The sequence below is a fragment of the Hypanus sabinus genome, chromosome 5, assembly GCF_030144855.1.
Source record: "Hypanus sabinus isolate sHypSab1 chromosome 5, sHypSab1.hap1, whole genome shotgun sequence".
Taxonomy (NCBI): Eukaryota; Metazoa; Chordata; class Chondrichthyes; order Myliobatiformes; family Dasyatidae; genus Hypanus; species Hypanus sabinus.
Window position 1 is genome coordinate 85,463,286 of NC_082710.1, and position 27,012 is coordinate 85,490,297.

Below are 27,012 nucleotides of genomic sequence, written 5' to 3' on the forward strand. Positions count from 1 at the left end.
GCAGCCTGCCCAATTGACCTGCACTCAGGTGATAGCCCTCTTTTCTTCGGCAGTTTAACAGGGCACGATGCACAAGCGTGGGAATATTTAATAGAGAGCAGTTTGACAGAGTGGGAGACGGAGTAGAGGGAGACAGAGTAGGAAGGCTTTGTCTCCAGAGGCTTCGGCGAGCAGAGGCTGAGGACAAGCTTCACTCCAAGTGAGGTAAGGCTGGGTAAGTTCCTTTAAAAGAAGAGCATTTCAAAACTTGAGGCAATGTATTGGGTAGGTCATGACAGCTGAGATCGGCCCAGTGGTTTGTTCATCCTGCAGCATGTGGGAAATCAGGGATACTTCCAGTGCCCTTGACAATTATGTGTGCAGGAAGTGTGTCCAGCTGCAGCTTCTAGCAGACCACATTGAGTGGCTGGAGCTGCGATTGGATTCATACTGGAGCATCTGCGATGCTGAGAAAGTCGTGAATAGCACATTCAGTGAGTTGGCCACACCGCAGGTAAAGGCTACACAGGCAGAAAGGGAAGGGGTGGCCACTAGACAGCGTAGCAGTAGGCAGGTAGTGCAGGAGTCCCCTGAGGTCAACTCCCTCCTAAACAGATATACTGTTTCAGATGCTGTTGGGGGAGATGTCTCATCAGGGGAAGGCAGCAGCAGCCGAGTTCATTGCACCGTGGGTGGCTCTGTGGCACAGGAGGGAAGGAAAAGGAGTGGGAGAGCTATAGTGATAGGGGATTCAATTGCAAGAGGACTAGATAGGCATTTCTGCCACCACAAATGAGACTCCAGGATGGTACGATGCCTCCCTGGTGCAAGGGTCAAGGATGTCTCTGAGCGTCTGCAGGGCATTCTGGAATGGGAGGGTGAACAGCCATTGGTCGTTGTGCACATAGGTACCAACGATATAGGTAAAAAATGGGATGATGTCCTATAAGGTGAATCTAGGGAGATAGGTGCTAATCTAAAAAGTAGGACCACAAAGGTAATAATCTCTGGATTACTACCAGTGCCACGTGCTAGTCAGAGTAGAAATAGGAGGATATTTCAGATGAATACGTGCAATGAAAAATGGTGCAAGGGGGAGGGATTCAGATTTCTGGGGCATTGGAACCAGTTCTGGGAGAGGTGGGACCGATACAAACAGGACGGTCTGCACCTGGGCTGGACTGGAACCAATGTCCTAGGGGACAGTGTTTGCTACTGCTGTTCAGGTGGATTTAAACTAATGTGGCAGGGGGATAAGAACAAGTGCAGAGAGACAGAGGGGTGTAAAATGAGCGTAGAAGCAAAAAGTAGTAAGGTGAAAAGTAAAAGTGGCAGGCAGGCAAATCCAGGGCAAAAATCAAAAAGGGCCACTTTTCAACATAATTGTGTAAGGGCTAAGAGTGTTGTAAAAACAAGCCTGAAGGCTTCGTGTGTCAATGTAAGGAGCATTTGTAAGGTGGATGAATTGAATGCGCAGATAGTTATTAATGAATATGATATAGTTGGGATCACAGAGACATGGCTCCAGGGTGACCAAGGATGGGAGCTCAACATCCAGGGATATTCAATATCCCTGAGGGATAGACAGGAAAGAAAAGGAGGTGGGGTAGCGTTGCTGGTTAGAGATGAAATTAATGCAATAGAAAGGAAGCACATTAGCCTGGAGGATGTGGAATCATTACGGGTAGAGCCACATAACACTAAGGGGCAGAAAACACGGGTGGGAGTTGTGTACAGGCCATCTAACAGTAGTAATGAGGTTAGGGATGGCATTAAACAGGAAATTAGAAATGTGTGCAATAAAGGAACAGCAGCTATAATGGGTGACATCAATCTACATATAGATTGGGTGAACCAAATTGGTAAGGGTGCTGAGGAAGAGGATTTCTTGGAATGTATGCAGGATAGTTTTCTGAACCAACATGTCGAGGAACCAACTAGAGAGCAGGCCATTCTAGACTGGGTATTGAGCAATGAGGAAGGGTTAGTTGTGCAAGTCGTTAATCTTGTCGTGCGAGGCCTCTTGGGTAAGAGTGACCATAATATGGTGGAATTCTTCATTAAGATGGAGAGTGACATAGTCAGAAACAAAGGTTCTGGATTTAAAGAAGGGTAACTTTGAACATATGAGACATGAACTGGCTAAGATAGACTGGTAAATGATACTTAAAGGGTTGACGGTGGATATGCAATGGCAAGCATTTAAAGATCGCATGGATGAACTACAACAATTGTTCACCCCAGTTTGACAAAAGAATAAATGAGGGAAGGTAGTGCACCCGTGGCTGACAAGGGAAATTAGGGATAGTATCAAGTCCAAAGAAGAAACATACAAATTAGCCAGTAAAAGCGGCATACCTGAGGACTGGGAGAAATTCAGAGTCCGGCAGAGGAGGACAAAGGGCTTAATTAGGAAAGGGAAAAAAGATTATGAGAGAAAGCTGGGAGAGAACATAAAAACTGACTGTAAAAGCTTTTATAGATGTGAGAAAAGAAAAAGATTGGTTAAGACAAATGTAGGTCCCTTACAGTCAGAAACAGGTGAATTGATCATGGGGAATATGGACATGGCAGACTAATTGAATAACTACTTTGGTTCTGTCTTCACTAAGGATGACATAAATAATCTTCCGGAAATAGTAGGGGACCGAGGGTCTAGTGAGATGGAGGAACTGAGAGAAATACATGTTAATAGGGAAGTGGTGTTAGGTAAATTGAAGGGATTAAAGGCAGATAAATCTCCAGGGCCAGATGGTCTGCATCCCAGAGTGCTTAAGGAAGTAGCCCAAGAAATAATGGATGCATTAGTGATAATTTTTCAAAACTCTTTAGATTCTGGATTAGTTCCTGAGGATTGGAGGGTGGCTAACGTAACCCCACTTTTTGAAAAAGAGTGAGAAAGAAACTGGGGAATTATAGACTGGTTTGCCTGACATCAGTGGTGAGGAAAATGGTAGAGTCGGTTATCAAAGATGTGATAACAACACATTTGGAAAGCGGTGAAATCATCGGACAAAGTCAGCATGGATATGTGAAAGGAAAATCATGTCTGACGAATCTTATAGAATTTTTTGAGGATGTAACCAGTAGAGTGGATAGGGGAGAACCAGTGGATGTGGTATATTTAGATTTTCAAAAGGCTTTTGACAAGTTCCCACACAGGAGATTACTGTGCAAACTTAAAGCACACGGTATTGGGGGTATGGTATTGATGTGGATAGAGAAATAGTTGGCAGACAGGAAGCAAAGAATGGGAATAAACGGGACCTTTTCAGAATGGCAGGCAGTGATTAGTGGGGTATCGCAAAGCTCAGTGCTAGGACCCCAGTTATTTACAATATATATTAATGATTTAGACGAGGGAATTAAATGTAGCATCTCCAAGTTTACAGATGACATGAAGCTGGGTGGTGGTGTTAGCTGTGAGGAGGATGCAGGGTGACTTGGATAGGTTAGGTGAGTGGGCAAATTCATGGCAGATGCAACTTAATTTGGATAAATGTGAGGTTATCCACTTTGGTGGCAAGAACAGGAAAATAGATTATTATCTGAATGGTGGCTGATTAGGAAAAGGGGAGGTGCAACGAGACCTGGGTGTCATTGTACACCAGTCATTGAAAGTGGGCATGCAGGTATAGCAGGCTGAGTAAAAGGTGAATGGCATGTTGGCATTCATAGCAAGAGGATTTGAGTACAGGAGCAGGGAGGTTCTACTGCAGTTGTACAAGGCCTTGGTGAGACCACACCTGGAGTATTGTGTGCAGTTTTGGTCCCCTAATCTGAGGAAAGACATTCTTGCCATAGAGGGAGTACAAAGAAGGTTCACCAGATTGATTCCTGGGATGGCAGGACTTTCACATGAAGAAAGACTGGATCGACTGGGCTAATACTTGCTGGAATTGAGAAGATTAAGGGGGGATCTTATTGAAACATATAAAATTCTAAAGGGATTGGACAGGCTAGATGCAGGAAGATTGTTTCCGATGTTGGGGAAGTCCAGAATGAGGGGTCACAGTTTAAGGATAAAAGGGAAGCCTTTTAGGACCAAGATGAGGAAAAACTTCTTCACACAGAGAGTGGTGAATCTATGGAATCCTCTGCCAAAGGAAACAGTTGAGGCCAGTTCATTGGCTATATTTAAGAGGAAGTTAGATATGGCCCTTGTGGCTAAAGGGATCAGGGTCTGGAGAGAAAGCAGATACAGGGTTCTGAGTTGGATGATCAGCCATGATCACACTGAATAGCAGTGCAGGCTCGAAGGGCCAAATGGCCTACTCCTGCACCTATTTTCTATGTTTCTATGCCCTTCCCATTCATGTACTTTTTCAACTTACCCTTAAATGTTGAAATCAAACTTAATCGGGGAGAAGGCCAGGGAGTAGGGCTGAGGAGAAGAAAAAAGGATCAGCCATGATTGAATAGTGGAGCAGACTTGATGGGCCAAATGGCCTAATTCTGTTCCTATATCTTATGGTCTTATGGTCCTAATCTAGCCAATTATTCCACACTCACACTCTGTCATTGTGGCAGACAGCCTGCCATTCTCTATGCACAGAAATGGCTTGCATCAGAATGGCCAAAATGCACTTTTTGGTTCCACCACAATAAATAATTTCAGGATGCATTTCTATTGTATAACAAGGAATAGCAGCTGGGGGTCGGATCATTTGTCTTCTTTCCCCACACTTATGACTCATCACTCAATTCACATATTTTATGAAACCCCACTGGTTTCCTTGGCTGCCTAAGTCTAGGGAATGCCCACTCTGATCCCACCAAACCTGTGAGATTGAGATGGCTCTCCCACTCCAAACCCTGGTTTGTGTGGATACTGTGTAATTTGCTCCCCTGTTACAAATTAGTACCAAGAAATAACAGACAGCATACTGCATACGATTAAAGGAATTATATTTATGAATCTTAACTAAAAGGTTAGTAAAGAAAAGGAAGAAAAAATCAAAAAGGGCCATTGTCCAAAGGGACCGGAAAGGAATGGAGGGTTATGGGCTGAGTGTGGGTCAGTGGGACTAGGTGAGAGTAAGCGTTCAGCACGGACTAGAAGAGCCGAGATGACCTATTTCCATGCTGTAGTTGTTATGTGGTTATATGGTTATTATAATTAAAATGTCAAATATGCACAAGTTAGAGCACAACTCTTCCAAGAGTCATGCATATTCACCGATCTTTACTAGACCCTGGCACCTTGCTCAATCAAAACAGGGTCCCGCATCAGGATGAATCCTATGACTGGTTCTCCCCAGTGTTTTCTCTCTTCATCTCCCGTTAAACAAAAAAACCAGGACCAACCTTGGTGTCCCTCAGAAAACCTCCCCACTCCCCAGTTCCAACATCTTAATTGGATGACAACATTTGTCAGCATCCCTTATCTTCAACAATAACCCATGCAGGTTGAAAGCAGAACAGACTGCTCTTACAGAATTCCTAAATGAAATACCTACAGCATAGTAGTAAAAATGTGAACTGGGGTGTTACATTTATATAAGCATTGGTTTGGTATGCACAATGTCCAGACACAAATATCCCAAGTGTTCCCTCTGGAACTGCCAGTTCATCAGCAGCACAACCTGGGTCATAGAGTCAGACACTACAGAGACACATGCTTTTACCCAACTGATCAATGCTGACCAGGATTATTCTCTGTACTATAGCCATTTACCTGCCTTTGGCCTGTATCTCCCTAAAAATTTCCTATTCATGTACTTGTCCAAGTACCTTGAAATATTGTTAATGTACCTGCCTCAACCACTTCCTCCACCAGCTTATTCCATACGCTGATCACTCTTTGGGTGAAAAAGTTGCTCCCCAGGACCTTAAAAATGTAGCATACATCATCACGGACCCTTTGCACCGAGGACATGTCTTTTTCTCAATACTAATATCAGACAGGAGGTACAGGAGTCTGAATATACACAGCTAACATTTCAGGAACAGCTTCTTCCCCTCCACCATCAGATTTATGACTGGGTAATGAACACTATCTCACTATTTTTGCTCTTTTTGCACTATTTAATATATATATATATAGATAGATAGATATATATTTGAAAATTATAGTATATTTTATACATTGCACTGTACTCCTGCAAAACAACAGATTTCACAACGTATGTCAATAATAATAAACCTAATTCTGATTCTAATTCTCAGGTTCCTACTAAATCTTTCATCATAAACCAATGCGCTCCAGTCCTTGATCTCCCAATCCTGGGAAAATGTTTGTTTGCATCCTCCCCATCTATGCTCTTCATTGTTTATTATATCTCTGTAATATCACACCATCCTCGTGCACTCCAATAAAAAATAGTCCATACCTGCTCAAGTTCTCTCCATAACTCAGGCCCTTATTCCAGGCAGCAACCTCATAAATCTCATATACAGTCTTTCCAGCTTGACAATGGTCCTCCCATAACAGGTTGACCAAAACCCAATGCAATAATCCCAAATCAACACACACAAAATACTGGTGGAGTGCAGCAGTTCAGGCAGCATCAAAGGAAATGAATAGACAAGCAACACTTCAGGCCAAGACCCTTCAGCAGGACTGGAAAGGAAGGGGGAAGAAGCTTGAATAACAAAGTGCAGGGAGGCAAGCTAGAAGATGATAGGTGAAGTCAGGTAGGTAAAGGGCTAGAGAAAAAGGAAACTTAAAGAAGAGAAGAGTGGATCCTGAGAGAAAGGAAATGAGGTGAGGCACCAGGGTGAGGTGATAGGCCAGTGAGGAGAACGGTTAAGAGGCCAGAGTCAAGCAATGAAGAAGAGGGAAGTGGGAGGGGAACATGACTGGAAGTTGGAGAAATCGATGTTTATATCATCTGGTTGGAGAATATCCAGACAGAATATAAAGTACTGCTCATCCAACCTAAGAGTGGCCTCCCTGAATATACCAATGCTCATTGTCCAGACAGATGAAGGCAAGGGTGCCACAACCCTCCTTGACCATCTTGTCTACTTGACAGGCAACTTTGCACAGTATTCCTAGGTCCTGCTGTTCTCCAACAGCCTCCAGCCCTTAGTATTCACTCTGAAAGATCAACCTTCATTTGTCATCCAAAAATGCAACATTTCGCACTTACCTGAATTAAACTCCATTTGCCATTCCTTGGCCCACTTAGCTTATCAAGATCCTGTTGCAAGTCCTGATAACAATAATGTAAATGTGAATAAATGTATATTAAACAATGGCTGTAAGAATCTGACCCATCTCATTTGTCAATTTTATCTCACATCTCGGTCTGTCATGTCTTCTAAATAATATGTGTGTACCCCGTCCACAATCAAGATGCTACTGAGCTGCAACGTCCATCGTGGCTCAGATATTGTTTCTTCGGTTCATTGAGATGGTTCTGGGGATAGCACAAAGAGTTAGCGACAGGTTAGGGTTTCAGGACAGTGATGAGGGGAGTTAAAGTTAAAAAACAATAAAGAGAAAAATCAGGGTAGGAGCCAGAGACCAGGTCAGACCACTCAACGTTAGCGACCAGTGATTCCTGCAGACAGTCATAGGGTTGGTAGGCACTGAGACATAGACTAGTGATCCCCATAGTCACTGGCCAAGATTGGCAGGACTTTTGGACAAGGGTGATGACCCCCAGCTTGGTGAGTCCACCCAGGTCAGCAAGTCACAGGATCGAAGTCTGTGCAGGCAGGAAGCGTGAGGGCTGGTGATTGCCCCAAGTTGGTAAGTCCTGAGATTGCAGACGATATGTGTCGAAACTTTCAAGCCTGGAGTACAAATCCCTGTGATTAGTTAGTCCTCGGGTTGATAACAAGGTTTAAAATCTGTAGGTCAAAAAGCAAAGACAGTGAGGTTGGAAGTTGAGTGGCATGAGTGAATGTCATGGCCTATCTGTGAGAAAGTGAGTCCAGGCCACGGATGATACCCCGGTCAGCAAGTTCTGAATCTGGCGGTCCATACGAGTACTGAAGCCAAGGCCCTAAGTTCAAAGTCCTGTAATCAGCGGGTCCTGAGGTCATACCAAAGGTCAAGAGGTCTGATGTCTACAAGTCCAGGCCAGGGAGGCCTGGCCTGGGGTTGGAAGTCTGGCTATGTCTGTGTGATTGGGTGAGTGGGTACAAGGGAGAAAAGGGGCTTATTTTTACGTTTTTTTTTGCAGATGTTGTGTTGTTTGTATTGTCCTGCTGATTGTTGTGGGCATGCTACGTTGCCGCTGATCTGAGTGGCGACACTTGCAAGTTTCTCCCACCACATCCTAGTCATGATGCAAATGACAGATTTCACTGTATATTTTGATGGATGGACATACGATAAATAAATGAATCTGAAACATCACAGAGAATCCATTTCTGATGGAGAATTAATATTGTGTGTGCAGACATACAGAAACAGCACAGGAAAGTGTGCCTTTTATATGATTCAGCAATTTTCCTGCTATGATGCAGCCTTATAGTCAACAGCAAATGTCAATCTAATGAAGTAATCACAAAAAAAGTTACATGCTCTCTTTCTACCTTTCATGTGCTGTTATAAAAGATTTCAAAAATAACTCAGAGTTCACGATGAAACATCGGAAATAAGGTCATTAAATAGCAAACAGTTTCATAAATGGAAGATCCTCTTATTTTGTAGCTATCAATTTGACTTCTGCATTGAATGACATGAGCCCAGCACATCGACTTGTATTATTGGGTGAGCACTGATCTGTGTCAGAACATCGTGAAGCTGTGACCATACTCACACAGAATTTACACAATTCCTTCAGTAAGATTACTAGAAATATTTATGGAACCTATTCTTTCTGTGGTAACAATTTGTTGTGTGCTTGGTATCAAATTTTAATTGCTTTGGAATTTTTTTTCTGTTCAGTGTTCTATTCAGATCTAAATTTTTGTATCTGACTATGACATAAGAAAGGAGGGAATTCAGCCCATCTGTATTATGCTGGTTCACAAAGTATTGCCATCAGTCCCATTTCCCAACTTATTTCTAATCCCTTCACTTGCCCCATGAATTGGAAATGGAATTGTTTGATTTTTCTTACATGCACCGAGATACAGTGTCTTGCATACTGTCCATACAGATCAAACCATTATTCAGTGTATTGAGACAATACATGATAACAAATTTATAGAATGCAGAATAAAACATTACAGAAGAAAAGAAAATGCGAGTAGAATGCAGGGTCATAACGAGGTAGAACGAGAGGTCAAGGTCAATTTTATCACACTACTGAACCATTCAATAGTCTAATAGCAGCAAGATAGCAGCTGTCCTTGAATCTGCTGGGACATGCTTTCAGGACCTTATACGTACTGCCCGATGGGAGAGAGGAGAAAAGAGAACGTCTGGGGTGGGTAACACACCCACTGTTAAGTCACTTAAACGGAAATGGCAATAACGCAAACTTTCTATGTCCCATAAACAGTGATGTCATTGATTTAATAATGATTTATTTAAATCATTATTGTGGAGCAGACTGGATGGTCCAAATGACCTAATTCTGCTCTTTTGTCTTATGTCAGGGTTCATATAGTTTAATCTCTTTTAAGGGTGTTGAAAACCCAAACTGCCACTTTCACAGACGAGGCAAATAGTGAGTATATCAGCTCTGCTAAAAAGATTTTTTTTTCAGAGCAGCCTGAAGCATTGGTCTCCTCAAAACACAAACCCTGATTATGAAGTGGACCTCATAATAATCTATGACAATAAGTGGTCCCAAAGTCATTCAAATCAGCAGCAGTTATTTGGGCCATAGATCAAAAGACTGTTTGACGTGAATTCACACTTCCCTCAGTCAGTTATTTTTTGAAGGAAAGTGTCCTGCTTTCAGTGTGCAGATCTCCTCAGTCTGCTGTAGGATCCAATTCCTGTTGTTAACCCATTAAAATCAGTTATACACATTGAATGCATCAACAATCATGCAAGATATGCTGGGGAAATACAATCATAGAGTCATGGAGTAATACAGCACTGAAACAGGCCGTTCAGCCACTCATCATCAAAATGGCCATCTAAGCTAGTTCGATTTACCCATTCTTGGCCCATGTTCCTCCCAGCCTTTCCTATCAATACATTTACCAAACTGTCTTTTAAATATCCTCAATTTTGTGAATCCTCAATTCAGTGCTCAGTCCACTGCTGTTCACTCTGCTGACCCACAACTGTGCTGCAACACACAGCACGAACTATATCATTAAGTTCACCAATGACACGACCATGGTGGGCCTCATCAGCAAGAACGACGAGTCAGCTTACAGAGAGGAGGTGCAGCGGCTAACAGACTGGTGCAGAGCCAACAACCTGTCTCTTAATGTGAACAAAACAATAGAGATGGTTGTTGACTTCAGGAGGGCACGGAGCGACTACTCCCCGCTGAACATCGACGGCTCCTCGGTAGAGATCGTAAAGAGCAGCAAATTTCTTGGTGTTCACCTGACGGAGAATCTCACCTGGTCTCTCAAAACCAGCTCCATAACAAAGAAAGCCCAGCAGCGTCTCTACTTTTTGCGAAGGCTGAGGAAAGTCCATCTCCCACCTCTCATCCTCATCACATTCTACAGGAGTTGTATTGAGAGCATCTGAGCAGCTGCATCACGGCCTGGCTTGGAAATTGCACCATCTTGGATCGCAAGACCCTGCAGTGGATAGTGAGGTCAGCTGAGAAGATCATCAGGGTCTCTCTTCCTGCCATCATGGACATTTACAGTACATGCTGCATCTGCAAAGGAAACAGCATTGTGAAGGACCCCATGCACCCTCATACAATCTCTTCTCCCTCCTGCCATCTGGGAAAAGGCTCCAAAGCATTCGGGCTCTCACGACCAAACTATATAACAGTTTCTTCCCCCGAGCTATCAGACTCCTCAATGCCCGAAGCCTGGATTGACACCTTGCCCTACTGTCCTGTTTATTACTTACTGTAATGCCCGCACTGTTTTTGTGTATTTTATGCAGTCCAGTGTAAGTCTGTAGTCTAGTATAACTTTCTCTGTTTTTTTTATTACACAATTCAATCTAGTTTTTTGTACTGTGTCATGTAAACCATGGTCCTGAAAAACGTCTCATTTTTACTATGCACTGTACCAGCAGTTATGGTCGAGATGACAATAAAAGTTGACTTGACTTGACTTGAATTACTTCCTCTGGCAGCTCATTTCATCCACACCCTCTGTGTGAAAAAATTACCTCACAGGTCCCTTTTAAATCTTCCTTCACTCCCCTTAAACCTATGCTCTCTAGTCTACTTCTCTCTACTTTGCCTGGGAGTTAAAAAAGAGCATGTGCCTTCTCTCTTCATATGCTCCTAGTGATTTTACACAGCACCATAAGATCACCCCTAAGTGATCTGTGGCCAAAGATTGTACAAACTCTCCTTGTAAGTAATTTGGGTTTTTGAGGTGTAAAACATACTCATAAATCTTCTTTGCTTAAAGATGTCGTAAAGACATACAGGGTAACGAAAAGTCTATAGCTGTTTCACCAACGTCTTGTACAACTGTAGCATAATGTCCTAAGTCCTATGTTCAATTACCTGACTGATGGAGGCCTTCTTCACTAGACAATGATGTTACTTTCAAGAAATTATGTACTTGCACTCCTAAATTCCTCTGTTAATGTTGAAAATTAAGCCACTTTTCTGGCAAATTATAATTGGAGGAACTTGGTGCGAATCTATGGCTTTTGGTGGTATGGTAGTGTTGTGGTGAGCATAATGCTATTACAGCACCAGTAACTTGGGTTCGATTCCCTCCACTGCATGTGTTTTCCCTGCTTATTCCAGCTTCCTCACCACCGACTCAACCTGCAAGTTAACCTTCAGGGTGTTCTGCACAAGGACTCCCAAGTCTCTCTGCATCCTAATTCCTAGATTTTCTCCCCATTTAGAAAATAGTCTGCACATTTATTTCTACCACCAGAGTGCACAACCATGCATTTTCCAATGTTGCATTTCATTTGCCACTTTCTTGCTCATTCTCATAAATTATCTACGTCTTTCTGCATCCTATCTATTTCCTCAACACTACCTGCCCCTGCACCAATCTTCGTATCATCTGCAAACTTAGCAACAAAGCCAACTATTCCATCATTTAAATCATTTATATACAGCATTAAAATAAGTGGTCCCAGCACCAACCCCTGTGGAACACCACTAACCACTGGCAGCCAACCAGAAAAGGATCCTTTTATTCCCAATCACCTCTCTGACCATGTTAGTAACTTCCCTGTAATACCATTGGCTCTTAACTTGGTAAGCAGCCTCATGTGTGGGACCTTGTCGAAGGCCCTCTGAATGTCCAAATATATAACATCCATTACATCCCCCTTATCTATCCTACTTGTAATCTCCTCAAAGAATTCCAACAGGTTCATCAGGCAGGATTTTCCCTGAAGGAAACCATGCTGAATTTGCACTACCTTGTCCTGTGTCACCAAGTACTTCATCATGTCATCCTTAACAATTGGCTCTAACATCTGCCCCAACCACTGAAGTCAGACTAACTGGTCCATAATTTCCTTTCTGCTGCCTTCCTCCTTTCTTAAAAAGTGGCATTGGAGAGACATTTGCAATTTTTCAGTCCTCTGGCACTATGCCAGTGTCCAATGATTTTTGCAAGATCATTTCTCATTATTGTTGAAAATAAAGGATGATGTGGAATGTGTACCATCCAATTAGCAGGAGGTTTTCTTGGTGAGGGACAATAAAGTTGAGTTTGGGATTTTGTTTGAGAGGAGATGAAGAGGGAAGATGCTGGGGAGAATTGGTCGTAGGTTACAACCCGTTGGGATACACGTTTGTTCGAGATGGATTGCGAGCGAAGTTCAGAAGGTTTTGTGTGCTTTCTCGTTGACCAAGGGCCCAATGTGTGAGTGACAGACAAGTTCAAGATGAGGTCCAACTTGTGCACATTTGACTGTTTAATTAGAATGGGCCCTTTCCACTTTGATTTTCTTTATTAACCCTTTAGTTAAGACACATGAACATAATTCCTTTAATCGTATGCAGTGTACTGTCTGTAATTTTGTGGCATTAACTTGTAACAGGGACTTGTAACTTGTAATATTAACTTAATATTAACACAGCATCCCCACAAACTGATATTGGGGTGGGATCAAGCACCTCTCAATCTCTCAAGTTTGTTGGGGCTGGAGATTATCTTCCCTAGACTTATGCAGCCGAAGAAACCAAGGTGGTTTAATTGTGGGACTCATCCGGGATCGATTTTGTTGGATGCTGTGTGATTGCCCTGAGCATTGATCCAGTTGCCTGGTTGTTAAGTCTGTGTTAAACTACTGTTCGGTAAAATGATTCCGATACTTGGTTATGGATGCTGCAGGGGTGGAATGGAGGTTTGATAAAATTGTGGGCAAAGACTTTGTTCTAGTTCAGACTAACACTGATGGAATGGCAGTTGAACTGCCTGGTACTAGTGGGGCCCCAGGAGAAGTGGGCCATGCTTCCTGGGAGGAGGGGAGTGAAGGCGAGCGTGCTGAATTGGAAGCTGAGTTCTCCGTAGCTGGGGGCAGTGACTTTAAGGACAAGTTGCTCTTGTTTCTACGGAGCGAGGGGAAGGAGAGGTCTGATGTAGAAGGTCTGTTGAATCCTCTAGCGAGGACTGAACATTTTGAGTTGGTAGTGGCCCTTACTTCCCTGACGAATAAATGGTAAAATGCCCAGGTTCAAAGTCCCAGCTGTCGTAGACTCAGCCTGTTCTCAGGAACAAAGCCCACGCCTAAAGGGGAAGAGGAGTATGAGACTTGGGCAGAGGAGACCTCTCAGTTGCTGGATGGGTGGCAGTGCAATGGTGATGAGAAAACAAACACTGCTTGCTTGAAAGTTTGAAGGGCCGGCTGTTGACATAGTGAGATCCGTAAAGACGCAGAGCTGCTTTGCTGCCTCTGCAGCCCACATTCAAGCGCTAAAAAAGCTGTTTGGCACAATGATAAGCCCATTGGAGCTGATGATGGGGCTTCAGAACATGTATCAGGAGAAGGGGGAGAAGCTTTCTGCCTATATTTTTCAGCTAGAGAGGCAGCTAAATTGATTGTGGCCTAGAGGGGTCATTAAAATGGTTGAGGTGAATCAGTTAAGAAATGGGCCCAATGGTGAAAGGCACCCATTCACCGGACCTGATCACTTGGGTCTCTGAATGTCTCGTAAGACACGTCCCCCTGCCTCATTTGTTGAGCTGATCAGAGAAGTAAGAGAGGAGAAGGATGCAATGGAGGCGCGGGAGACCTCCGTCCACAGGGTACAGTCCTTAGTAGAGGTTCCCGTTTGCTGAGGTGACCACTGATAACCCACCATGGGGAGTGAAGGAGCTTGTGGCAGAGTTTAGAACTGAGATGTCCCGGCTGTTATCAGCGGGTGCGGTTTCCCCGTACGATTGATCTGATAGGGAAGCAGAACCCTAAGGGGATGGACTACGCAGAGGGCTGCTAGTGGCCGGGATCCCACGAGAAGGGGAGCAACGGATATTGTCTGTTTTAACTGTGTTGAAAAGGGACACTTCGGGCAGCAGTGTGAACGATGGGACACCCCTTGGAGATTGAGCCCCGGGTGCCTAAGCGGAGAGACCCATTGAGGGAACGGTATGGCATCTCGGCGCAACATCCGAAAGGAAAAACCCTATTCCTGAAGGCTTTGTAGGGGCCAAACTCCAGTGTATCATTACATAGAGGGTATTTATGCTAGAGCCATACTTGACAACGGCTCTTAGGTTACTCTGCTGTACTGTTCATTTTACAACCAATATTTGACGCATTTACCATGAACACCACTCAGTGCACTAGAGATCTGGGGTCTTAGTGTGGAAGACTATCCGTACGATGGTTACTTGTCATTGAAGCTGGAGTTTTTGGTGCAAGAGGGATCCGAGTTGCAGGCGGGGTTAAGTGATAGACCGAGCGAGGTCTCGCCACATCTGTGTATGGCCTCCGTCGGTCATGGTTGACCATGTGTACTGCACCTCTGGTAGTGATTGGTCTCGCCATATAGACCTGAAATATCCCAAGGAGTGTCTGAAATTGATGAAGTAGATGATGGGGTAAGAAGGTCTCAAAGAATCAGGAGACCCCCGATAGGCTGGCCTATGTAACACCGGGGAAATAGTGTTACGACCATCCCCCGAGTGAGATCTGAGACTACCATTTACAAATGGATTGAGGGTTCTGACATCCCAAAATTCCTTTGCAAACAGTGTTATTAATGATGGGATGACAAATTATCTCAAAGTCAGGAAGACGTGACTATTTTGGTGGGAGGAGAGTGTGATGACCTGGTTCATATTTTTTACCATATTTCATTTTGGCAGTCTGTGCGAGCTGCTTGTTTTCATATTTTTACTGTTATACTGTATTTATTTCACTTTGTGCTGTCCTGCTTTCAGCTTGTTTGGGTTCTTGTTGAAGATAAGGGATGATGTGGAATGTGTGCCATCCAGTTAGTGGAAGGTTTTGTTAGTGAGGAACAATAAAGTTGGGCTTGGGGAGATGGAGAGAGAGAAGATGCTGGGGAGAACTGGTCATGGTATATGATCCGATGGGAGATCCGTTTGTTCGAGATGGATTGCGAGCGATGTTTGGAAGCTGGTGTGTGCTTTCACGTTGACCGAGGGCCCAGTGTGTGAGTGACAGAGAAGTTCAAGATGAGCTCCAACTTGTGAACATTTGACGGTTTAATTAGAATGGGCCCTTTTCTTTTTTTTATCCTTTACTAACCCTTCAGTTAAGATTCATAAATATAATTCATTTTGTCATATGCAGAGCACTGTCTGTTAATTTGTGGCATTAATTTGTCACGGTACCAAATGACACAGCATCTACACAAACTGAGGTTTGGGGTGGGATCAAGCACACCTCAATCTCTCAAGTTTGGTGGGGCTAGAGACTGTCTTCCCTAGACTTATGCAGCCAAAGAAACCAATGGTTTCACTTGTATGCCCTTTATTTTACTTTTACAATAGCTTTGACTTCCCTTGTCAGCCGTGGTTGTACTATTTTACTATTTGAGTATTGCTTCACACTTGGAATACACATGTCCTGCATCTTCCTTATTTTGCCTAGAAACACACACCATTGCTGCTCTCTTTCCAATTTACTTTGGCCAGTTCCTCTCTCATACCACTGTAATTTTCCTCACTTCTCTGAAATACTGCTACATCAGACTTTACTTTCTCCATATCAAATTTCATATTGTGATCACTGGTTCCTAAGGGTTCTTTTACCTTAAGCTCCCTAATCGACTCTGGTTCATTACATAGCATCCAATCCAGTATAGCCGATCCCCCAGTAGGCTCAATGACAAACTGCTCTAAAAAGCCATCTCTTAGGCATTCAACAAATGCACTCTTTTGACATCCATTACCAACTTGATTTTCCCAATTGGCCTGCATGTTAAAATCTCCCATGACTACCCTAATATTGCCCTTTTGACTGGCCTTTTCTATTCCCTGTTGTAACCTGTGGTCCACTGTTGGGAGGCCTGTATATAACTGCCATCAACGTCCTTTCACCCTTGCAGTTTCTTAACTCAACCCACAATGATTCACCATCTTCTGATTTATGTCACATCCTTCTACTGATTTGATGCCATTCTTCACTAGTAGAACTACACCATCCCCTCTGCCTAGCTTCCTATCTCTCCGATACAATGTGTAACCTTGGACAATCAGCTTCCAACTACAACCATTCTTCATTAATGATTCCTCACACATTCCAAAGATGGGTTAATAGGTTAATTGGTCACATGGGTGTAATTGGGTGGTATGGGCTTCTTAGGCCAGAATGGCCTGTTACCATGATTTATTTCTAAAGAAATAAATAAATAATAGGCACAGAACTCCAAATGGGTTTTAAGCACAAATTATGGATGGAAGAAAATTTAGGTGTTTAGTTTCCGGACAGTTTCATGCTCAGTATTATAAATCAAATTTATTGGATTTTTCCTAATGCGTCAATTTGCACATATATTACAATTATTGCTTGAGTAAATCCTGCAGCATCTCAGTTAGTCATTGTCATAGAATACTACAGCACAGAAATAGGCCACTCGGCCCATCTAGTATGTGCTGATCTATTAATCTGCCTTGTTCCCATTTACCTGCATCTGATCAGAGCCTTCCATATGCTTCTCATCCATTTCCTACCTATCCAAATTTCTCTTAAATACTGAAATTGAACCTGGATTCACCATTTCCTCTGGCAGCTCATTCCACCTTCTCAGCACCATCTGCATGACGAATTTCCCCATCGTGTTCCCTTTCACTCTTAACCCATGATCTCGAGTTCTAGTTCCATCCAACCTCATTGGGGAAAAGAGCCTGTTTGCATTTACCTTATCTATACTCCTCATAATGTTGTATACCTATATCAAATCTATTCTCATGCTTCTACATTCTAAGGAATAAAGACCTAACTTATTCAACATTTCCCTATAACTCAGATCCTGAAGTACTTGCAACATCCTTGTAAATTTTCTCTGTACTCTTTCAATCCTGTTGATATTGTTCCTATAGAAAGGTGACCAAGCCAGTACAGAGAACTCCAAATTGGGCTTCACCAGTGTCTTATACAACTTTAAAGGACAGAACATGGTCTGGCATCAGTAATGCGCAGGGAATGTGTTTTGCATATTTTCACCACATATTATGTTAGCTGGCTTCATGCTAATGCTATGATTACCTATGCTGAGTCTGGATTGCTCTTCTGGAGAGAAGGATCATTTTCTGTAGACTTTAGTCAATTCCCTTCATTATTGTAATCATCTCAATCAGATCAGTCTTTAACCTCCATGCACCCTGGGAATATAGCTTAAGCTTATCGAACCTGAAGACTGCATAAGCAATCGTAAAATGGTTCTCTGTATCTGGCATCTGAATTACTGGTGGAGTTTGCTCAACTTGTGATTTTTTGTTTGAAATCTACCCTCATATTTTGCCTGTTATTAGGAAAACGTAATCATCGAATACACATTTATTAAAATCTGATTCTATTTAAAGAAATTTAGTCATGTTTAAAAAAAGCAGGAATAAGAAGAATGACCAGACAAAGGGTCTTGGCCCAAAATGTCGACAGCGCACCTCCCTGTAGATGCTGCCTGGCCTGCTGTGTTCCACCAGCATTTTGTGTGTGTTGTTGTTTGAATTTCCAGCATCTGCAGATTTCCTCGTGTTTGCTGTTATAATGCGTAGTGATTTGAATTACTGTTGCTTTCCTGTCAACTTGGACTTGACTGGGCATTCTCCTCTGATCTCTTTCATTAACAATACATTTTCATCCACAGAACTGCTGCTCACTGTATTTTTTTTTTGCTTTTATTTTGCACCATTGTCTCAACTCTAGAGAGCATTGCATGTGAAAATCCCAGATCTGCATTTTCTGAGATTCTCTGAACAACCCCATGAGGCACAAACCATCATCCCATAGCCAAATCCACTTAGATCACAGCTTTTCCCCTATTCTGATGCTTAGTCTGAACGACAACTGAACCTCTTGACCATGTCTGCATGTTTTTTGCATTGAGTTGCTGCCATGTCATTGGTTGATTAGATAGTTGGTTTAACAAGCCAGGGTACAGGAGTACCGAATAAAGTAGCCACTGAGTGCACATTGACAGTAACTCATTTGTGAAACACTTAATTGTGAAAAATAATGTTAGGTATAGGGTCATCAAACAAAAATACATCAAATAATGATTAATCTCATAATGTTTTTTTAGAATTATTGCTAGTAATTAGAACCTTTAGCCTAACTCATCCATGCCAACTATATTGCCTACCTGAATCTATCTTATTTGTCTGTATTTGGCCCCTTTCCGTCTAATTTTATCCTATTAAGCTGTCCAAATAACTTCTAAACATTGTCTCTGTACCCACATTCCTGTGGCAGCTCATTTCATATACCTACCACCCTCTGTGTGAACAAGACAACTACACAAGCCCCTTTCAATGTCCCATTTCACCTTATATTTCTGCCATTTAGTGTTATATTCCCCTATATGGAATTGGGATGTTATTTTGAAGTTGTAGAAGATGTTGGTGAGGCCTAATTTAGAGTATTGTATGCAGTTCTGGCCACCTACTGACAGGAAAATTATCACCAAGATTGAAAGAGTAAAGAGAAAATTCACAAGGAGGTTGCTAGGACTTAAAATAAAGTAGAATGCTGAAATGTTTAAGGGTAACATGACGCGAGACGTCTTCATTCAGAGCATGGTGAGAATGCGGAATGAGCTGACAGTTAAAGTGATGGATGAGGGTTTGATTTCCACAATTATGAGAAGTTTGGATAAGTACATGGATGGGAAGAGCATGTATGGTTATGGTCCAGGTGCAGGACTAGGGTGAATAGTATTTTGTCACAGACCATATGGGCTAAATGGCCTGTTTCTACGCTGCAGTGCTCTATGACTCTATGACTATTAGATTCCCCTATGCCACTCACCTTATCTATATCCCTAATGATTTTATGAGCCTCCATAAGTTCGCCTATCAGCTTCCTGTACTCTAAGGGAACAAATAAGAACAGTCTATCAAGTCTCTCTCTCCCTGTAGTTGAAGATGAAAAGCCCTTTATGAAAGTACTGCTTAACTGAACAGTGCTGTTTCATTATTACAGGAGCAGGTGGATGGTCCCCATTGGATTCGAACAAATACCAATGGTTACAGATAGATCTGGGAGAGAGAACGGAAATTACTGCCATAGCAACCCAAGGCCGATATGGGAGCTCAGACTGGGTGACGAGTTATGTGCTGATGTTCAGTGACACTGAAAGAAACTGGAAACAATACCGGCAAGAAGACAACACTTGGGTAGGTAATTTACATGAAATTATTACAAGTCCGTACTAATATCAAAAATGATTGGTGGTTTTAAAGTTCATTTTTGAACGTGAAATTGCAAAGTGGTCCATGTGATAGGAACACAATACATTTTCTGAATCCTTATGAACATTATTGATCTTTTTTTTTTGCTGTTTGACCAGTGGTGCATGAAATAGGTCAAGCAGTATATGACTGATTTGCACGTGCACCCAAGGCACAGTCGGAATCATAGAATGTGAAATATCAAACCGCTGAATTATATTTGGCGGGATAGTACACTTGATGCAAGACCTTAGAAATATATCAAAAGGTCTATTTCTGTGGTTTAAAAGAGGTGCTCAATCATTTTCAGTCTTCGTTGTTCAAGGTATACTTCTTTGCTGACAGCTTGCCAAAATATTTCCAGAAGTCATTACATTATCGGCTACTGTTATATCTCATGTGGAAGTTGAGCCTTCCAACATGAGTTTTATGAGGGAAAAATTTATGTCAGGTTTCTTGCTGAAGTGAAAATATTTAAAATGGAGGTGTGGCTTGTTTTTATTCACTATCAAGGAGAGCAGAATGTTGGGAGCATTGGCAATATTTGTTATTTGATACTCTGGAGGTGCAACATTTGGAGATATGCAGCATTACAGAAAGATACTCAATGAACATGAACGCTTGGTGGCAGACAATTGACGGTGTATTCAAACCCAATTAGCAGCACTTTAGTGCAATCACTTGAGTCATGTATGATGTTCTCTTTAGGGACTGTCTATTGCTGGAAACTCAGGTGCCTGTAGAGGCCAATTCGGGATCCACATATGCTGGTGTGGTGTGGACGCAAGTAAGTGCTGGACATGGTTAGTGCTTGGGTCTTTTGGTTGCTCAGTCTCTCCTTTTGCAGCTGCCGCTTGTTCTCTGTGGCACAGCAGATGTTGTTCACAAGTAGCACAGCTCCCTCTTGAACAGATTTCCTCCAAGTATATTTGTTGACTGCAATGTCTTCCTAGTTTTAGATGTCATGTTGAATTTCTTCAAATAGATTTTGATATTATCTTTTGAGACATTTCCTTTCCAATCAAAGGCGCACTGACCTTCAATTCTTTCAACATAGTCAGATTAGTGTGTTGTCTTTGCAGCCAAGTTTCCTTTCATTGAATCAAAAAAGTATAGTTTTGCACAATATTTTCTCAAGTATGACCATGAACTAATAATGTCCTATCATTTTAACTTTCCATTCCATTTTCTCATTGCCTTCATTACTTTAGACCACTTACACTGTTCTAATGAAGCCCAATGAAAACTCAAGAGCAGCACCTCATCTTCCTCTTCAGTTAGATTACAGCATCCGGGATTCAACACTGAGTTCATCCATTGCAGATGTCAACAATTATTTCAACTTTTGATTGTTTTCTCTCTTTCTGCTGTCAGTGTGACATACGTGTTCATTTCCTCTAATGTGAATTTCTTTCAAATATTTTTGTTATTCACCAATCATTTTCCATAGCTCCATCACCTCTTCCCTCATTTAATATCTGCCCTCTCTAACTGTATTACAAAATTTCCTTCATGTTCTTGTCACTTGTAACTCTTCCTCTAGCCACATTCCTGGTTTACTTCTAACCTTTCCTAATTCTGAATAAAGGTCTTTGACTGGAAAGGTTAGCTCTCCATGTGCAGTCTGACCCACTGAGAGTCCCAGTCTTGTTGGTTTATTTCAGTTTTTCAGTATCTGTAATCATTTACTTTTGATGTCAATAATGCTTGATGTATGTAATTTGAGACAAGATGTCAAGCAGTCTGACATCATGTTCTGCGAGAGAGGGAGAAAGAGACCGTGTATGTGTGAGAGAGAGGGCAACTGATAGAGTGTGTGTATGTGTGAGAGAGAGGGTGAGTGATAGATTGTGTGTATGTGTGAGAGAGAGGAACACATGCAGAGTGAGAGGGTATCTGCGTGTGTTTATGAGAGATGTTGAATGAAAAAGTGTGAGAGAGAGAGAGGGAGAAAGAGAGAGAGGTAGATGGGTAGCTGCATCAGAGAGATACAGTGAAAAGAGGTAATGTATGTGTATGAGAGAAAGAAAGACTGTAAGAGAGAGGAGGGAGAGAGGGAAAGAGAGAGATGAATGGATAGATGCTGAAAACCATGCACTACAGAGATATGGTGAAGGGATGCATGTGAAAAACTCATTTAGTATCAATGAGAGAATGTATTGTAACACTAATCTGGCACTGTGAGTTAATCCTGGACCCAGATCAAGCTGATAAGGGTGTCTGGGAACTGCCATCTTAAGAAAAGCACAATCATATAATTGTCAAAGCATGAACCAGCACCTTTATATTTAAAGAACATTCAAGTCTGGTAAGAAAAAAAACTTGCTTATACAATCCTGGAAAGTTAAAGTCTAAGTTCAGTTTGACGGAAAGTGGTGTGCTGCAGTGATCAGTACTGGGTCAATGATATGGATGACAATTTGGTAAAATGGATCAGCAAGTTTGTGGATGACACCAAGGTATTGGGTGTAGTGGATGGTGAGGATCCCTCCAGACTAAGACTAATAGGCACTGGAGAAGATTTTTTCCCTACTGTGGTCACCTTGCTGAACAGTTAACTGCCGGTCAACTGTCGGTTAACTATTGCTTGGATTGCCCTACCTGTATGCATAATCTATATTTTCATTTATATTTATCATTATTATTGTTATGAGCAGAGAGACAACATCTGCCGGAAGTAAATTCCCTGTATGTGCACAGGTACTTGGCGATTAAAGTCTGATTCTGATTCTGATAGTACTGAGTCAAGGAGTTGTGATGTTATGTTGAAACTGTATAAGACATTGGAGCATTGTGTGCAATTTTGTTCACCTATCTACAGGAAAGATATAAATAAGACTGAAAGAGTGCAGAGAAAATTTACAAGGGTGTTGCCAGGACTTGAGGACCAGAGTTATAGAGAATCATTGAATAGGCTAGTACTTTATTCCCTAGAATATAGAAGATTGAGGGGAGATTTGATAGAAGTACAATATATAAAATTATGAGGGATATAGATAGGGTAAATGCAGGCAGGCTTTTTCCACTGATATTGGGTGGGACTACAACCATAGGTCATGGGTTAAGGGTTAAAGTGGAATGTATAAGGGAACATGAGGGGAATCGTCTTCACTCAGAGGGTGGTGAGAGTGAGGAATGAGCCACCAGTACAAGTAATGGATGTGGGTTTGATTTCACCATTTAAGAGAAATTTCGATAGGTCAATGGGAGTAGACACAGACTAGATGGACTGAAGGGCTTGTGTCGGTGCAGTAGTGTTTTATGACTCTATGACTCTAAGTATGGTGAAAGCAGCAACAGATGTTTTGTACCCGAAGTCCCTTAATGCATGACACCTCAGATGACATACTTCTAAATTGTGAGGGTCCTGTTCAAGAAGAAGAAAAAAGACAACTTCCAGAATATTGAAAGGAAAATTATACAAAAGAGGGGTTGTCAGAGACAGCACATGTGATAACTGGGACTAACCATCCCTGGAAAGGGGACCCTGCTTTTTGAGATCATTGAATACTTCCCATCCTCATTGGAGTGAGCCTGAATAGTTCATCTCACACTGGTAGCTTTTGAGTACATTCTGTGGGTTCTACAATTTGTCATGAGAAGGCCAAAGACACAAATGTGAAATTAGGCCATTTAGCCCATTGAGTCTGCTCCACTATTCCATCATGGCTGATTTATTATCCCTCCATTATCTTGCCTTCTTCCCTTAACTTTTGATACTCTGACTATCGAACAACTCTGCTTTAATTATACTCAATGTCTTGGCCTCTGCAGCTGTCAGTGGCAATGAATTCCACAGATTCACCAGCTTCTGGCTAAAGAAATTCTTCCTCATTTCTGTTCTAAAGGGATATATTTCTATTTTGAGGCTGTGTCCTCTGGTTCTGGACACACCCACAATAGAAATATTGTCTCCAAGTCCATTCTATCTAGGCCTTTCAATATTCAATGTTTTAATAAAAACCCCCTCGTTCTTCTAAGCCCAGCAAGCACAGGCCCAGAGCCATCAAATGCCTCTATACATTAACTCTTTCATTACTGTTGGATCAGTAAATCAAGTGTGAAGTTATCAGAAGTCAGTGGTTTGCAAGCACGTTCTGTCAAGATGGCGCCAGCATACATCTTCCAGATATATGTTCAACATCTTCCAAATAGCTCACAAAAATATCTTTTCTACTTCCTTTTGTTTCATTTTCACCTTAAATGTGTTTCTGGGATTGTTAGAACCTATGATTTAGTTTGGAGAGCAATTGAGTAATCCAGCACTTTGCTGTATTCTCAAATAGCCTTGATGCGAAGAAACTTCGCAACAGGGCACGAGCTAATGTTTGACTCCATTTGGATGATTAAAGCATTGAGGAAGATTGAGACATGGAGGTTAATGCAGAAGGCGAGCGAGAGTTCAGCGCTGACTGCCTTTCTTTTGATTGGTGCCGCGGAGGAGTCTGTGAGTGGCCGATTGCTGTGTGGTTCACTGTGGCAGGCGGGTAGGCCACTGCTGTTCCTCTCTTTCGATGAATATTCGTAACATTGGAGGATGGCATCGTGGTTCTGTGGTTATGGACTGTGCACTTTTTCAGACATGGTTTTTATATTCTGTGTTTTTTATTGCCCATTCCTTTTCTGTTTTGTTGTGTAAGGAGAGGATGTTGGGAAGTTAATGTTCAGTTGTGTTCTGTTAGTTTTTTTTGTGCAGGAGAGGGGCTGTTTTTGGTGTTCAATGCTTCTGTTCTATATTGTCTTGGAGGAGGGGTTTTGGGGTTGATGATCAAGATGCCATTCTTTTTTGTACCAAATCACTTTATTGTGTGGTCACTTTATTACTTAATAAAATAAGTTTTCAGTGTATGGTTTGGTCTTCTGCTGCTGTAGCCAATCCGCTTCATGGCTGGTTGAGTTGTGCAATCAGAGATGCTCTCCTGCACTCCACGGATGTAAGGCACGGTTATTTGAGTAGCTGATGCTTTCCTGTTAGCTTGGATCAGTCAGGTCGTTCTCCTTTGACCACAGATCTGCTGCTCATTGGATGTTTTTTTTCATTTTTTGTACCAATCTCTGTGAACTTTAAAGACTGTTGTATCTGGAAAATCCCAGAGATCATCAGTTTCAGAGATAGTCAAGCTACCCTGTCTGGCAATAGCAATCACTCCACAGTCAAAGATCACATTTCTTCACCATTCTCACATTTGGTCTAAACAACAACTGAAACTCTTAACTACATCTGCATGTTTTTTATTCATTGAGTTGCTGTCACCAGATTGGCTGATTAAATATCTCATTAATGAGCAGGTGTATCTAATAAAGTGATCATTAAGTGTATGTTTGTATGTACATAGAAAACGTTCAATGTTTAAACATATGAACAATGAGACATTTGAGACTGATGCACCATTCATCAAAATCACCTCAACAATATTTTGGCTGATATTCCACCTTAACGATATTTTCATGCACAATCCCAAAATCCCAGAACTCCCAGACCTCCTTGATATCCAGAGATCTCTAAATCTCTATGACTAGGTATCCATTGTCATTGGAGATAGAGAATTTCAAAAGTTTAGCACACTCACTATAATAAAGTTTTTCCTCATTTTAATCCTACATTGTCAAATTTCTATTCTAAAACTCTGACTGCTCAACTAGAAAAAGTATTCTCCTTGCATTTGCCTTCTCTCATTCGTTCATACTTTAGAGAATCCAGGCCCAGACTATTCAATCTTTGCTCATAAGATAAACCCACTATCCTGAAAATCCACCTAATGATGGGTTGTTTACTCCAGGGACTTGCAAGTCCTGGAATCTGGAGCAACAAAAAAATCTATCTGAGGAATTCAGCAAAATGGGGGATTGAACAGGGTGAGAGTGTGGAGGGAAGTTGTCAGTGTTTTGCATAGGGACTGATTACTACATCTGCACATAATACTCCTGGAGATGTCTCAACAAGGCCTTAGATATATGTGGTATGATACCTTTACTCTTACATTCAAATCTATCTGTAATAATTTCCCTTTTACTCTTGTTAGGCTAATCACCCAGTAGTTTCCTGTTTACTGACTTTTGCCTTTCTGAAATAGTAAGATTGCAAGCGCTACCCTTCGATCCACAGGAACAAAGGATAGCTTGGGAAATAAACTGAAAATGGCAGATGGAATTTAATGCAGATAAGTGTGAGATGTTTACCTTTGGATAGACAAACCAGGTTAAGACTCTGAGATTTAGAGGTGTGTGTTAGAACAAAGGGTGTGATAGATAAAGTGACAAATCAAGCTGCTTGTACATTGGCCTTCATAAATCAGGGCATTCAGTAGTATGGGAGTAGAGATGTTAAATTGAAGTTGGTGAGGCTGAGTCTGGAGTATTATATGCAGGTCTGGTCACCTACCTACAGGAAATCTATCAATAAGCCTGAAAAAAATGTAGAGAAAATTTACAAGGCTTTGCTGGGTTTTGAGGACTTGAACTACAGATAGAAGTTGAATAGGTTCAGACTTTCCTCCCTGGAGCTCAGGAGAAGGAGAGAAGATCTTATAGAGATATACAAAATTATAAGGGATATAGGTAGGGCGAATGAATACAGGCTGTTCCTCTCGGCTTGAGTGAGAATAAGAACTAAAGTTCATAGATTTAGGGTGAAGGGAGAAATATTTAAATTAAATCTTCGTCACACACAGGGTGGTGCAAGTATGGAACAAGCTGCTGATGGTTTCAATTACAATTACAAAATTTAAGAGAAATTTGAATAGGTAGATGGATGGAGTGGTTTGTGGAATATAGTCCAGATGCAGGTGGATGAGACTAGGCAGATATTGGGTGGAAGGGCTTGATTTTTACCTGTAATGCTCTATAAAATTATGACTGACAATTCCAGAGTCTATAGAATTTTTGAAGATGATAACCAAAGTACTTTCAAAATTATGGGATCTGTATGAAATGTTGCTGGGATATTGTCTTTTAGTCTCACTAGTTTCTCTAGATTTTTTGTTTACTACTGCTTTTTTCTTATTGTTCCTCATTCTCACTAAATCTTTAGCTCTCTGCTGTTTCTTTTAGTTATTTTTGTGCATTCCTTCATGAAAACAGACACAAAGTGGATGATTAACTCCTCAGTTGTTCCCATATTCCCCATTATGAATTATTAAATCAACTTGAATAATGGTTCAAAACCAGTAATAAATCATTTGATCTCACTAT

At 41.7% G+C, this 27,012-nt stretch overlaps 1 protein-coding gene across 1 annotated transcript in view; it reads left to right on the forward strand.

The window, feature by feature from the left end:
- LOC132394274 (contactin-associated protein-like 5) overlaps positions 1-27,012 on the forward strand; it is a 1,716,192-nt gene that overhangs the window by 229,049 nt on the left and 1,460,131 nt on the right. Inside the window, exon 3 of the mRNA XM_059970198.1 lies at positions 19,574-19,767. Within this exon, the coding sequence (XP_059826181.1) occupies positions 19,574-19,767 (194 nt within the window). The remainder of the gene's footprint in view (positions 1-19,573; positions 19,768-27,012) is intronic.